Source organism: Brachycentrus maculatus, unplaced genomic scaffold (assembly GCF_059751285.1).
Source record: "Brachycentrus maculatus isolate JH-2025_06_01 unplaced genomic scaffold, ASM5975128v1 h1tg000558l, whole genome shotgun sequence".
Lineage (NCBI taxonomy): Eukaryota > Metazoa > Arthropoda > Insecta > Trichoptera > Brachycentridae > Brachycentrus > Brachycentrus maculatus.
In genome coordinates this window covers 220929-234199 of record NW_028281301.1, presented here as the reverse complement: position 1 = coordinate 234199, position 13271 = coordinate 220929, and the positions used below count along the sequence as shown (strand labels likewise).

General features: G+C 31.1%; 1 protein-coding gene across 1 annotated transcript in view; it reads right to left on the bottom strand.

The window, feature by feature from the left end:
• Positions 1–5050: 5050 nt before the first annotated feature.
• The window catches only part of LOC148301487 (neuroligin-4, Y-linked-like), a 204520-nt gene continuing 196299 nt past the window's right edge, over positions 5051–13271 (bottom strand). Inside the window, exons 11-12 of the mRNA XM_088273173.1 lie at positions 7728–7846; positions 5051–7248 (exon numbers count right to left, since the gene is read on the bottom strand). Coding sequence (XP_088129299.1) covers positions 6128–7248; positions 7728–7846 — 1240 coding nt within the window. The 3' untranslated portion in view covers positions 5051–6127. The remainder of the gene's footprint in view (positions 7249–7727; positions 7847–13271) is intronic.

Below are 13271 nucleotides of genomic sequence, written 5' to 3'. Positions count from 1 at the left end.
ATTTTAGTTGACGAATTGTTTTCTTTTTTTATAATCTTAATATGAGTCTCTGTTAATAAAAGTAAAAAAATAAACTGTTTAATAAACATACCTAATGATACTTACCATACATCACTTACTTACATATTGAAAACCTTCTCAATGATACTACCTATAGATGACTTACTTATAATGACATACCATAGATGGTGCCTAGGAAGTAGTATGTGCAAAATGATGTCAATTGAAACATACTTATATTTATTAGTTCCAAAATTTGATTAGTGTAGTTGTCAATCATTGGTAGAATGGTGAATATTACACGTGTATAAAGTGATCACTTTAGTTTTTGTACATACATGGTAAATAAATGTTTCATAGTATCTCCTTCATTCTTCAAACCGTCATCCGCATCCAATTCTGCACAGGGCACTGCATCATATAAACCCCGTGTTATCTTGTTAACACATGAAGGATGGGTGATCAGTCCTCATTGAGTAAATATTATTCAATAAATATCATATTGAAAAAATCACTTTGAATTAGACCAAACAGACCTGAGAATTGAACTCAGGAATTCCAAGCATGGTAGCCATCACACTACGGAAGCGGTCATGGAATACATATATACAAATTTAAAAAAAAAAATCAATTTTGAATTTAAGTTTTACTTAGTTAATACCACTATTTCTTAAAATCTACAGTGACATGTGTTTCGATGCGTTCCGCATCATTTTCAAACACCGTAAACTTAAACTAAAAATTAATAAATTTTACTACAAAGATAGACAACTAAATGAATGGATTTTACCACAAAAATAAATTAGCTAAAATAAAAAAAAAACTAAAACTCAAATCAACAATGAATAGATTTTACTACAAAGGGACTGCCGGATCAATTGATGAAATTATTAAAAATCCAGTTAAAACACCATGGAATGCATATAAATTAATCTGCTGATCGTTACTAAAAACCGTGCAAAAGAGGCAGCTCTTTTTCTCATTAGAATTCAAAGAAAAAAAAATGAACACAAATACGAAGAAAGAGAAAAAAATAAAAGTTTTCCAATTCAAGAATGAAGTTTCGGTGTCATTCTACATTCTGGAGGAAAGCGAGTTTACAGTCTCCAACTTGTGCCATTAATCACTCACTTCTCTTGGGTGACAAATCTTAAAACCAATTTCATGTAGGGAATTTCAATGAAATTCTCTAATGAATATTTTGGTCTCAAAGGCACACAGAAATATATCGACCAGGGTAGGTTTTTTGAGTTTCAATAATGCCATTGGTTGGTTTCAATTGGCAGCAAACAAGGTGAATGCACGGTCATTCCAAGTCAAGCATTGAACTTTTATTAATGATTTTTATAAATATAAGTACACGATTATTGAATATAATTGCTAAGAAAGGTTTTTATAAATATATTTTTATAAATTAATAAAAACTCAAAAGGTTTTTTTTTATAATATAGTTTTATCTCAACATACACGAAGAAGAATAGAAGAATAGAAGATAATTTACGAATTTTTAAATACTTTTTCCTTTATTGTTAATTTTTTTAATATTAATTCTAGTTCAACACTTTTTTTTGGTTAAATATACAAAATAAATAAGTATGGTATGGTACATTTTTTTTCTCAAAAACAAAAATTAAAAATAACATATCGAAAACAAAATATTGTAAACATAACGTTAAAACATTTTTATACATTTTCAAATTCAAAAACGAAACATCCTGAAGTATGTTTTTGTAATCAAATTAATAAATTAATCAAAATATGGTTTTTTGCCTCCAAAAATGTCATGCTGTTTGTAAATGGCCCATTGTGAAATATTTCCTTAGTTTTATTTCGATTTTTGCAGGGCTTGTTTTTGGGCTCGTAGGGGAAGATAGCGAAGAAGACAATGGTTTGCGCATGTGAAGAGAATAGAACCATCCAGGCTTCTCCATATTGCAATCCCAAGGCAGACGACTCTTGGGCAGACCACCGAGAGATGGATTGACAGCTGGAAATCAAACTTGTTGGAGGCTAGTCCCTCTCAAAAACAGGCCACAAAGGTCTACACTTCTACACCAAGCAGAAGTATGACTACGGGTTTCGCAACCTCAATTCCTTTAGCCTTTTCTGCCATTCTCTCTATCCTACTTATTTTTTCTCCCCCATTTTCTTTTCCATAAAGCAGCAAAGTCTTACACTTACGACAATTGTATTCCGTCAATATATTTCACTCTTATATTCATTTTTTCATTTTTCTAGCGCAGAACTGATGAACCCTATGTCGAACAGCGACCATCTGATAACAGACACGTTAGGGTTTACTAATTTACATGTAGTAAATTTATAATCGAGTATTACAACAATAAAAAATACATACCATGATGATATGTTATCCTTTGAATGTTTTTCGCGCTCTTAAGATGTTTCTAAAATATTTTTTTCTTTTTTTTTAGTTTAGCTATGTACCTAATAGAACTATTGAGTTCATTTTATTTGAACATAAAAACTTGTATATGGGTACCGTCACATTTTCTATAAGTAAAAAATATAAAAAATTGTTTGGAGAACCATACCTACCTACTCGTATAACTTACTAAACACATTTTTTATTGCAACATCCATTTTGGTTTTCACAAATGTTTACTTACCCTTAATTTATTTTATTTACTTTCTTATCTCGATATCATTCATGTGTTTATTTGTAAAGATGCTTCAAATTTAAATTTAAATATGTAAAAATGGTGACAATCTGTTTTTTGGAAGAAAACGCATATCAGATACTGCAGGAGTACTTGTATTTATGAGGCGTGGGTAAGATCCACACATCCAAAAGAACTACATCAGCAGATCTCCATCACTTAAATAATCCGTTCGATGAGACCGAACCAATGGATTTATGCATCTCTTTTCAAATTCTTATTTGATTCCTCTTTTCTTAAAGAGGATGGTTTATCAATGGCTAATTGATTCGTAGATTAACTGATAAATTTTAATGCGAGGAGCTTAAAGAATGTTTCTCTCACTAAACATTCATTTTCCTGATTTTTGGTTGCAACCTTTTAGCTATTCACTCGGTCAGTTCAAATTTTGGCCGTCGGCTGGGGAGAACAATTTTTGTTGTTTATCGTGTCGATACACAATTTATAACTGGATTCGGAAATCAGTATATCAGTGAGTGGATGAATCTGAGATTCAATGAACCAGTGAACAAGTTAGCGTTAGTGAACGAGATGCATTCGGAATAGGGATCCGAATAATGTACCTTAACAGAATATTAAGATCCGATTGTTCACAAACGACTCACACCTAATCTTTATAACGTAAGAGCGAAAAAAGTGTTTTAAATGAAAAAAAATAGGTTTGCATTGTTTTTTTTAGTTTTTCTTATAATTTCAACAATGTTGGGTAATTTCAATAAAAAATGCGTTTTCTTTAAATAAAATTTATTTTAATGATATTTTTACCAAACGGCTCATATTAAAACACAAATATAGATAAAACTTATAATTATATATCAACAATTAATAGATTGTTCAGTAATTCAGGAATATTTTATTTCTATATACATTTTTATTTAAATTATTGGACATTCATTGACAAAATGTGGTAATTCTATTTACAGAGCAAAATCAGTAATCTGGCAGAAAATTATATTTATTTATTTAAGAACTGGTCAGAAAAATTCATAATTGTTTTACTGAAAAAATTATAGTTATGAACTGTAACAAGAAATAATATAGTTATTTTAAAATATAATCAATATTTTCCTAGGAGAACGTCATAAAAAAGGGTAAGGTAGTATCATTTTGTTTTTGAGAATTCATCACAACGAATAAATCATACAGAAAATACTGGACATTTGAGATCGATGAAAGAACAGTACAAAAATTATTTCAAAGCGTACGATTTTTAGTATTTTTATTTTATTCGAACCTCAGTTTTCTATAGTATTTTATCGACATAGAGTAAATCTAAGGCAAGGTGAAAGTAGATTTACTAGAACAAATCTATGTTAACCTAACTGGCCTTTACGATATTTTGTCGGAAAAGGGTCGGAATGAAATGCGATATGGTACTGGGTCGAGGTAATGACCTTAGTTAGATCCCCACTCTGCCTCAACTTGATATCTGTTTTAAAAAACAGAACATTTTTTCAACACAGACCCATCTGAAAATAATATCAATGAAATGGTCACTCAAATTACTTTTTTAATAAAATTTTAAGTTACACTTGGCGCCTAAGGATCGATCGATGTAATCATTTGCACTAGATGTACAATTTAGAGTGAAATGTGGACAATCTTTCTCGATGCTTAATTTACAATGCATTACATTTTAACACTTGGTCTACTGATATCATTCAGAGAAAATTATGTATGCGTGATATCCTTTAAAGATAGATTTATGTAATCGCACTTTTTCATAAAATGTATTGCTTATAATAGAAAAATTATTGCCAAAAATCCTCAAATAAGAATGTTCGTAGAGCGATGATTTTATAAATGATGACCAAGCAATTACACAGGGGCTGCTTATTGTTAGAGAGTAATTGTTGCGAGCCCAAGTGCAAAATTTTGTACAGCATTTCTAAAAAAAAAATAAACCCCCCAAAAAAATTCAAACTATTAATCATATCCTTGGGTACCTTCTTAGTGTCAATCGATTAATTTTTGCTGTTAAAAACAATATTTTTATTTCATTTGATATAAATTCATGTTATTCATTTATTAAAATGTAGGTAATAATGAATTCGAAAAAAATATAACTCTTTTCAGAATTTTTTTCTATGATGGTCAGAATTATTTATCATCAAAACATACAAATATTAAATTTAATAAAACGTAAAAGTACTGACCTCTGACTGAAAGATGATAACGAAAATTATCTAGCTTTTTTATAGTTTTCGAAAAGGGTTTAATTTATGATATCAACAACATCGTATTTTAACATTAAAATAGTTTAAGATAAATGTGAGACTTTTCTCGAATTTTTGCGACGGTACTTTTAACATTATAAAAGCATTCAAAACTTCTCATATCCGAGTACATATCATTTTCGTTAGCCCTGACAATTTTTTTTATATTCCAATTCAGCTACAGTGAGTACAAGAAAGATTAGGTATTATTTTCCGAATACGTTTTAATAATTCAATTATGCGATAATTAAAAATAATTTACATTGTCTTTATCTATACATTGGTAAACAAATATCGTAAATACACATATCGGGAACAAAATGTTAGAAATTTAGCGTGCAAACATATACTCAATTACCGACTTTTTATGCTTATCGTCAGGACTAGTAGTACTCCAGTACACAAAAAACACTATGCATCAACACCCTTCAGTTATCACAGATTTAAAATTGTTGATTTATACATTAATATTGAACACGATTACTTTGATTTTACTTGTATTTTATGAACGATTTACAATTTTTTATTAAATATTTATAACAGGTTATTAAAACATTAGGTTATTACACAAGGTGAACAATTAATGAAAAGGAGAGTATTTTACGATAAAAACATTATTTAAACAGGTTTTTTATACTAATAGAAAGTGATAAAATTATTTAATATTTTTTTATGTTAAATAACGTATATGCTATATCAATTTAAAAGAATTGAACCTGTAAAATTTCAAAATTTACATAAAAATTACAAATAAGTAATATTTTTGTATTTTCAATCACATCGTCAGTATAGGAAGTAACATAATAACGTATTTTGGGCGTGATTTAAATATATACGAGTATCACGTTCATAGAAAAACATACAATTTTAGTGCGTGCTGACGAGGAAATCAATGACTTTCAAAACAGGTAAATATAAAAAGTCGGTGAGTGATTATATTATAAAATTGCTAGTATTTTGTTCGACGACAATTTCAATGTAACACATATCAGTCTTCAACTTATTTACATGTATTGGTTACACAAATCACTTAAATTCGCCCACTTGCTTTAGGGATAATTCATCACTTTGATTTATAAATATTTACATTAGATAACAAGTTTTATGTTTAAGATAGAGTTTATCACTACGCTAAATATTCATTTATTTTAAATGGAATAGTGTCTCTTTTACAGGATAGGTTTAGACGTTTTAAACTAAAACATCAGCGGCGGAGTCCACCGCATATTTGTCTCAGACATTCATTTCTGGTATAGTCTGGTTGGTTCTCGCTGCCTTCTGGTTGCACCCTTTAGGGTTTTGGAACTTGTGGTTTGGGGCTTGGCTTTGTGTGCCAGGGGGGGTTTTAGACCTGGGAGGAGGGGGGGTTCTCGGGAGGCTCATGTGCATAGCCAGCGAGCCGTTGGGGGGGTTCATCCCCTGAGTTTGCTGGATGTCTGCCAAATTGTGTTGGGCATTGTTCAGGAAAGTCGTGTTCTTTGGCAAGGTCATGCAGTTTTGGTTGTACATTTGATTCCCTTGTTGTTGGTAGCTATAATTCATCTTCCTAGGCAGAGTCATACAATGTCCTTGGTTGCTCATTTTCTGCATCTGCGGACTGGATTTTTGCATTAAATTTGTCATTTGTATATTTCCGTGGCAAATATTTTGACAGGTTTGGTTCAAATTTGTAAATTCGCTTCCCTGGTTTCTTTGGACATTCGTCATCATGATTGCATTTTTGTCTTGATGATCAACGTCAACAATGGCGCTAGAGCTCTGAGAATGACCTATGAAGTAATGAGGATGCTTTGTGCTCAGGTTGTCGAAGCTATTATTGTGGTTTCGTTTCTGCTGCTGTTGAAGGCTCTTCACTTGGAGCCTTGTTTTATCTCTTTGATAATACACTCCGGCAAATATGAGAACGTTGAGAATCAGCAACGAACAACCGATCGCTATTGTCACGCTGAGAGCTGTCGAGTATGCTGTGTATCCAGCAGCTTCTAGATTATTCGTTGTCGCTTCTTGGGTTATATTATGAAGGGGATGATTAGCAATGAATGTCGAACCCGACCTCACGGAGATGACACTCATGCACGTTGTTGCTAGAGTATCCATCGTAGTTTGGGGTAGATCCAAAGTGATGTTAGTGAGCGGTCGTCTGTAGAGTTCCAGAGTGGGATCATAGTAAGTGGTTCTGGTCAAAGGATCAGGTCTGACATAACCATCGTAGAGATCGCCATCGTTGTGATTGCGGAAGAGATTGTGCTTTGCGATGACATCCTTCATGCCAGAACGGTGCAGTTCAGGAATCAAGCGCAACCAAACAGACAGCTGATGAGCTCTGAAGTGATTCTTCATTCGCGGTTTCATGCCTGTTAACAAAGAATGAGTTGAATATAAGAAAAACACGTTTTCAAGAATTCCACACTTTTACGTCGCGCGTCGTCTAGTTTACTATCAATAACTATTTGGTTCGGAGAATTCAACAATAATCTTATATAACTATGATATTACATACAATTGAATGGATTTCTAAAAATATATTTGAATTTTTCAAGCTAAAATTATTAAAAAAATATTTAGTTATTTTTCAATATTATTCAATATGTTTTCAAATGTTTTCAACTCAAAATTAATAAAAGTGATTTTTCCTTGGATTTTAATTCATTATAACCCTGGACGGGAACATAAAAACCAGGATTGATCACTTTGCTTATCCAGTGCCTGATGTACGATTTGGTTAGAAGGATAATGACAATAAATAATCCCTAAAATTTTGAAAAATATTTTATTTATAATGTCAAACAAACTACCCGTTTTAAAAATAAAGGTATTTAGAATGTATTCATACCTATTTCTAGATACTTCTGATGTAGAGTGTCGTACTCGTCCCACACGATACTTTTGTATCTATTCCTCTCACGTGAAATGGGAAGAACGGACTCCTGTCTATGATACTCGTTCGGATTTCTGAAACAACCAAAGAAATATGTAGAACATTAATTTCAGACGTCATAAAAAAAAAAGTTTATATTTAAAAAGGCCCATTAGATTTATAAGATAAAATGTCCAATTGATAAATCACAGCATTGAAATAACTGCCCTTCGCGAACCTGACTTTATAATAACTCGACAATGAACAGTACCTATTCTACATCATTCATTTTTCATTCTTTATTTTCATACTGAAATTAATTTTTCGCTACTTCGACAAGCTCACAAAATCAACGTTGTGTATAATATGTAACGTTATGTTTTCTAAAAACAAGTATGATGCGTTTATCAACCTATGCTATGTTTTTGAAATACTGTTGTTGACAATAAATAAAAAAATATTAATGTATACACAGCATTTTGAGTGTGTCCAAATAGTTGTTCTCAAAATCTGTATTATCTCCAATTACAGGAGTTATTTTCATATTATTATTTGGACATACTCAAAATGTTGTGAATAAATTATGTGGTCAAATTATAAGCTTAAATAATAAAAATTAAAATCATATTATCTGGCGTCTCTCATGTGTGTGATTATAATCCAGGATTCGGACCTCACATACTAATAAAAGAGTTTCTTCTTAGTAAAAAGCTTCTGTTCATCTCACCAATAGATGTCTCTAGGTGATTCAAGAACAATATTTAAAAAAATGATTCATATATATAGAACTTCCAAGAGTTTGAGTAGTGTGGTTGTCAATAATGGGTAGAATTGGTGAATGTTACACGTGTGTAAAGTGATCACTTAAACCAGCCTATGACGGCGTCAGCCCCGTAAATGCCCAGACTTCCATATCCTTCTTCATCTTTGATGAGATATCAAAAAATAATGTATACACATTTTCTGGAGTCTAGAACTTAAATTCTACTGGTGTTATTAATATAGAACTTAAAAAATACACTTCTTTTATTTAAATAACGCAAATATTGTGTATTTAACATTGTTGATTTTTCATACGAAAAAATGAGAATAAACAAACTTTTGCTTAAAAATCATGGCGTAAAATGAATATTTTTACCTGTCATTTAAGTGAGCTCTGGCGGTGAAACTCGGCGCTTTCGTACAAGCCATTCGGCACATTTTATCAATTAAGCTTTGTTTAATGTATAAAAGCTGACCTTTTCTTGTTTGAATGCCTCACGGCTGCGGGGAAGGGGGGTGAGAAGGTTCCACATTACTGCGGCCTAACAATATGTGGGTTCCATTAGATACCCTCTTTTGCCCTTAGATTGACAAGGTTCCAACTCGTTTTGCCATTAAATTTTTTTATTCTTATTTAATTCGATTTCGAAGTCAACCGATATAAATATAAATGACTTAAGCGTTGTTTGAATAAGAATAATCATTTTATTTTATTGTAAACAAGTATTGCCGCTATTGTTATGTCATTTGAACGAAAACGTCAAAACGTACTTAAAATTTCCCATAACTTTTAAAATATTACAAATGTAGTCTATGTTTTATGACTTAAACAATACGATTTGAAAATCATTTAGAAATTTGTTTTGGGATGATCACGTCAAATGGAAATCATGTCACATATCGCTCATTGGGTGCAACAATTTAAATAATAAAAAAAAAACAAACAATAAAGTTAAATATATCGAAATGTGCGGAATGATTTTTTAGATTGGGAGAAACATGGACAGAATTGATTTTGCGGTGAAATGCTGCGAGATGGCGCGAGTCTCATTCTAGAATTGAGTAAAATGGCGCCATTTCTGTTTCTACAACGTCTGAATGGCATCTCCCATAATGTTTATTAAAGTGTAATTATGTTCATTATTGCACTAAATGAGCGATATGTGTGTGTGTGTATATATATGTGGGTGTGTGTGTGCATTTGTATGTATGTATGTCGGTGAGTGTGTGTTTATGTATGTATGTGTATTTTGTTATTTGTAATAAGTACCTAAAACTATATACGTAATATTGACAGTCTAGTGAATTTTTTCGTTTAATTAAAATAACTCGTTTCAATTTTTTTGTTGGTTTATTGTAAAATGTAATCATTTCATAACATTGCACAACTCACCCAATTTTATTACTTAGAACCTTATCATTTGAAATGTTCGGTCTAGTGTGGGTAGCTGAGAGCTGTAGCGGAAGTGTATGGAACAGGAATAGCGTGGAGGGTGTATAATGTATACACTTATTACAAAATGATTTAATGGGAAATTAGAGAAGGGAACCGGTAATTGGTGGGATGAAATACGAGTATGTAGCCCCGTATTACAATTTCGTATGAAAAAAACTTATTCATTATTATACAGTAAAACTCTTTTCAAGGATTATTCAGAATATTTTCTCAACTGAATTCATCTAACCTTAATCTACCTAGATCTTTTTTTTTTTTTTTGACATCTCATCAAAGATGAAGAAGAATATGAAAGTCTGGGCATTTAGTCTGGGCTGACGACCGTCATAGGCTGGTTTAAGTGATCACTTTACACACGTGTAACATTCACCAATTCTACCCATTATTGACAACCACACTACTCAAATTCTTCGAAGTTCTATATATATGAACCAATTTAGAAACCTTGTTCATGAATCACTAGAACTTCACTAGAGACATCTATTGGTGAGATGTAAAGAAGCCTTTTTTTAAGCAGAAACTCTTATATTAGTATGTGAGATCCGAATCCTGGATTATTATCACACACATGAGAAACGCCAGAAAATACCATTTTCATTTTTATTATTAAGCTTATAATTTGACCAGATAATTTATTTACAACATTTTGAGTGTGTCCAAATACTTGTTCACAAAATCTGGATTATCTACAATTACAGGAGTTATTTTGATGAGATGTCAAAAAAATAATATGAATATAACTCCTGTAATTGGAGATAATCCAGATTTTGTGAACAAGTATTTGGACACACTCAAAATGTTGTACCCAGACCTTATATGAGGATTTCAAATTTCCCCAAAATAACGTTTCACTTGATAACATGATAATATTCGAGCAATTTGATTAATATTTTCTGTAATCTTTAAAATGACATATTTTGTATTTCAAAAGCATATTTAACTTTGCAGTATGGTAATATAACACTGTCCTTCATTGTTTATTTTGTGTAATATTACTCTTAAAAATACTACTTTGTGACTATCGGTTTCGGAATGATCATTCCATCATCAGGTCGAATGTAGACTAAAGTGAAATTGTTAACAATTTCAAGTGTTTTTTAAAGTTGTATTACATAAAGTGAACAATGAATGATATGGAGAGTATTAAAATAACACTTAGGATTACTTTGGCATGTTTAATATTAAATTATTCCAAACGTGTGATATTTAATTTATTGTTTTAATAAATACTCCCTCCATCTACGGTCAATTCTTTCGATATGTGATCCATTGGTCGAACGGTCTGTATCACCGTGTGTTATTTATGTTTACCCAATACATTTTATTTATTTCACTCTAATTACTGCTCCACAACTGTGAGGAAGCGAGACAGCTATTTTAAACTGCATTATTTTCGATCATTCATGCAACGATCTGTGAATATACTGTTGACCGTCTTTTTTTGCAACTTTTTTGCAACCGTATAATTTATTACACGTAATATTTGTATGAATACCTCTGAGGTCTTTAAAATACATCAGAGCATTTATAATTTTAGATATTTCTGGTGAAGAAGGTGAACAAACTCTTGATCTTAGTATTAAGGCGATGATACAAAGATAAAATATTTATTCAATATTACCCTGGACTGATATCTGAAGCAGGCGGAATCAAATTTTAACATTCATTCATTTTCATATATTTGTAAGGTTATACAAGTATACGATGTAGTGCCCTATACACTGTTGACTGCGGATAATAGTTTAAAAAAGAAAAAAAAAAGAAAAAAAATATTTACATTAAAAACTATACACATGTGAATTTCGTACAAAAAGTCTATTACAACCAATATGTAGGAATCTAAATAGGATTTTTAAAATCCAGAATATATTAGTTTGCAATCTCTACCATCAGATAACTACTGATAAATGAATACGAAATCCTTTAGTCCTGAAGATTTCTCCAAATCAAGATTGCAAGGGAGGAAGGATGTAGAACGTGCTATTGTTAGTAAACTTTTATTCACATTACTTGGTAAAAATCTACCAAACACTTTGCTCATCCCTCCAAAAGGATTGATAATGTATTTTCTACGGAAAATCCCTCAAAATGTGATCGAGAGAAGAAATTTGTTGGCAAAATTGAACCCCGAAAGGGTATTTTGCTTTTTCAATGATAAATGAGAGCATCCTAAACATACAAGGATAATTTTTGAAGATTTACGAGAATGTAAACAGTGGAATGTTGGCCGTGTCTATTTTTTAAGGACGGTATATAAAATAATTGAGATTCTGACTTGACCTAACCATAATCTTAGGGCATACATTACTTTAGAAGGCTGTGGAATTTACGCTATTTTCCGGGGACAATTTCAGGTCTCTCAGGTATAAAAACTTTCCGCAAATCGAAATTCCTAGAACAGAATGTACAGCCCTTACCTTTGGAGAAAAATTTCAGGTTTTGTTTTTCTCCGTACATATTTTGTGTTTAAATGTGAATCAACGAGACTTCTCCGGTCGTGTGATGGGAATTCCTTGAGGATTACAACGCTGGATTTTTATGTGTAGAAAATAAAAATTCTCTGTTATATGAATACACATTTACTTATTTCTATTCAAAATTTACAGAGAATTGATTTTTGTTTTTCAGATGTTAATCATTTAACTGATAATAAATATTTTGTACAATCTTAAATATTAATTTAAAAAAATATATACAATAAGACACAAATGTCCAAAGATTTTAGCATTTTTTTAAAAATCATTCTGGCGTATAAAATATGTTTTGTGTAAGAAACAACTTTCATAGAATAATGATAAATGACATTAACTAATGTTTTGGAGGCCCTGAGTTTGATTTTCAGAGAATGTCATAAAAAATTATTCGAATTTTTGCTCAAATATTATAATATTCGAGCTGAAGCTGGTACCTGAAGTTAATTGCATGCAAGTAACAATAAATACAATATAGCATTTTAACGAGTCTGTGCTCTATACACTATTAGGTGCATATTGCGTGGCAATATGTATTCAAAAAAATAAAAAAAACAGCCGTAACTTGAATTATGATGAAAAGACTATTGTAATAAGACTTGTCTAAAAGAGACATTAAACTACATAACTACCAAAACTCTAGATTCGCAATTTATTTCAATATTACGAATGCTCACACTTTAATATGGAAATCACGCAGGATATGATTTCAATTAAATATTCTTACTTAACCCAATAATTTATTTAAATTACTTAAAATCATATAAAATACTCGTTTGCATAGTATGTTGAAAACCTACATAACGAATTTTTAAATACGTTAAGGGTCGA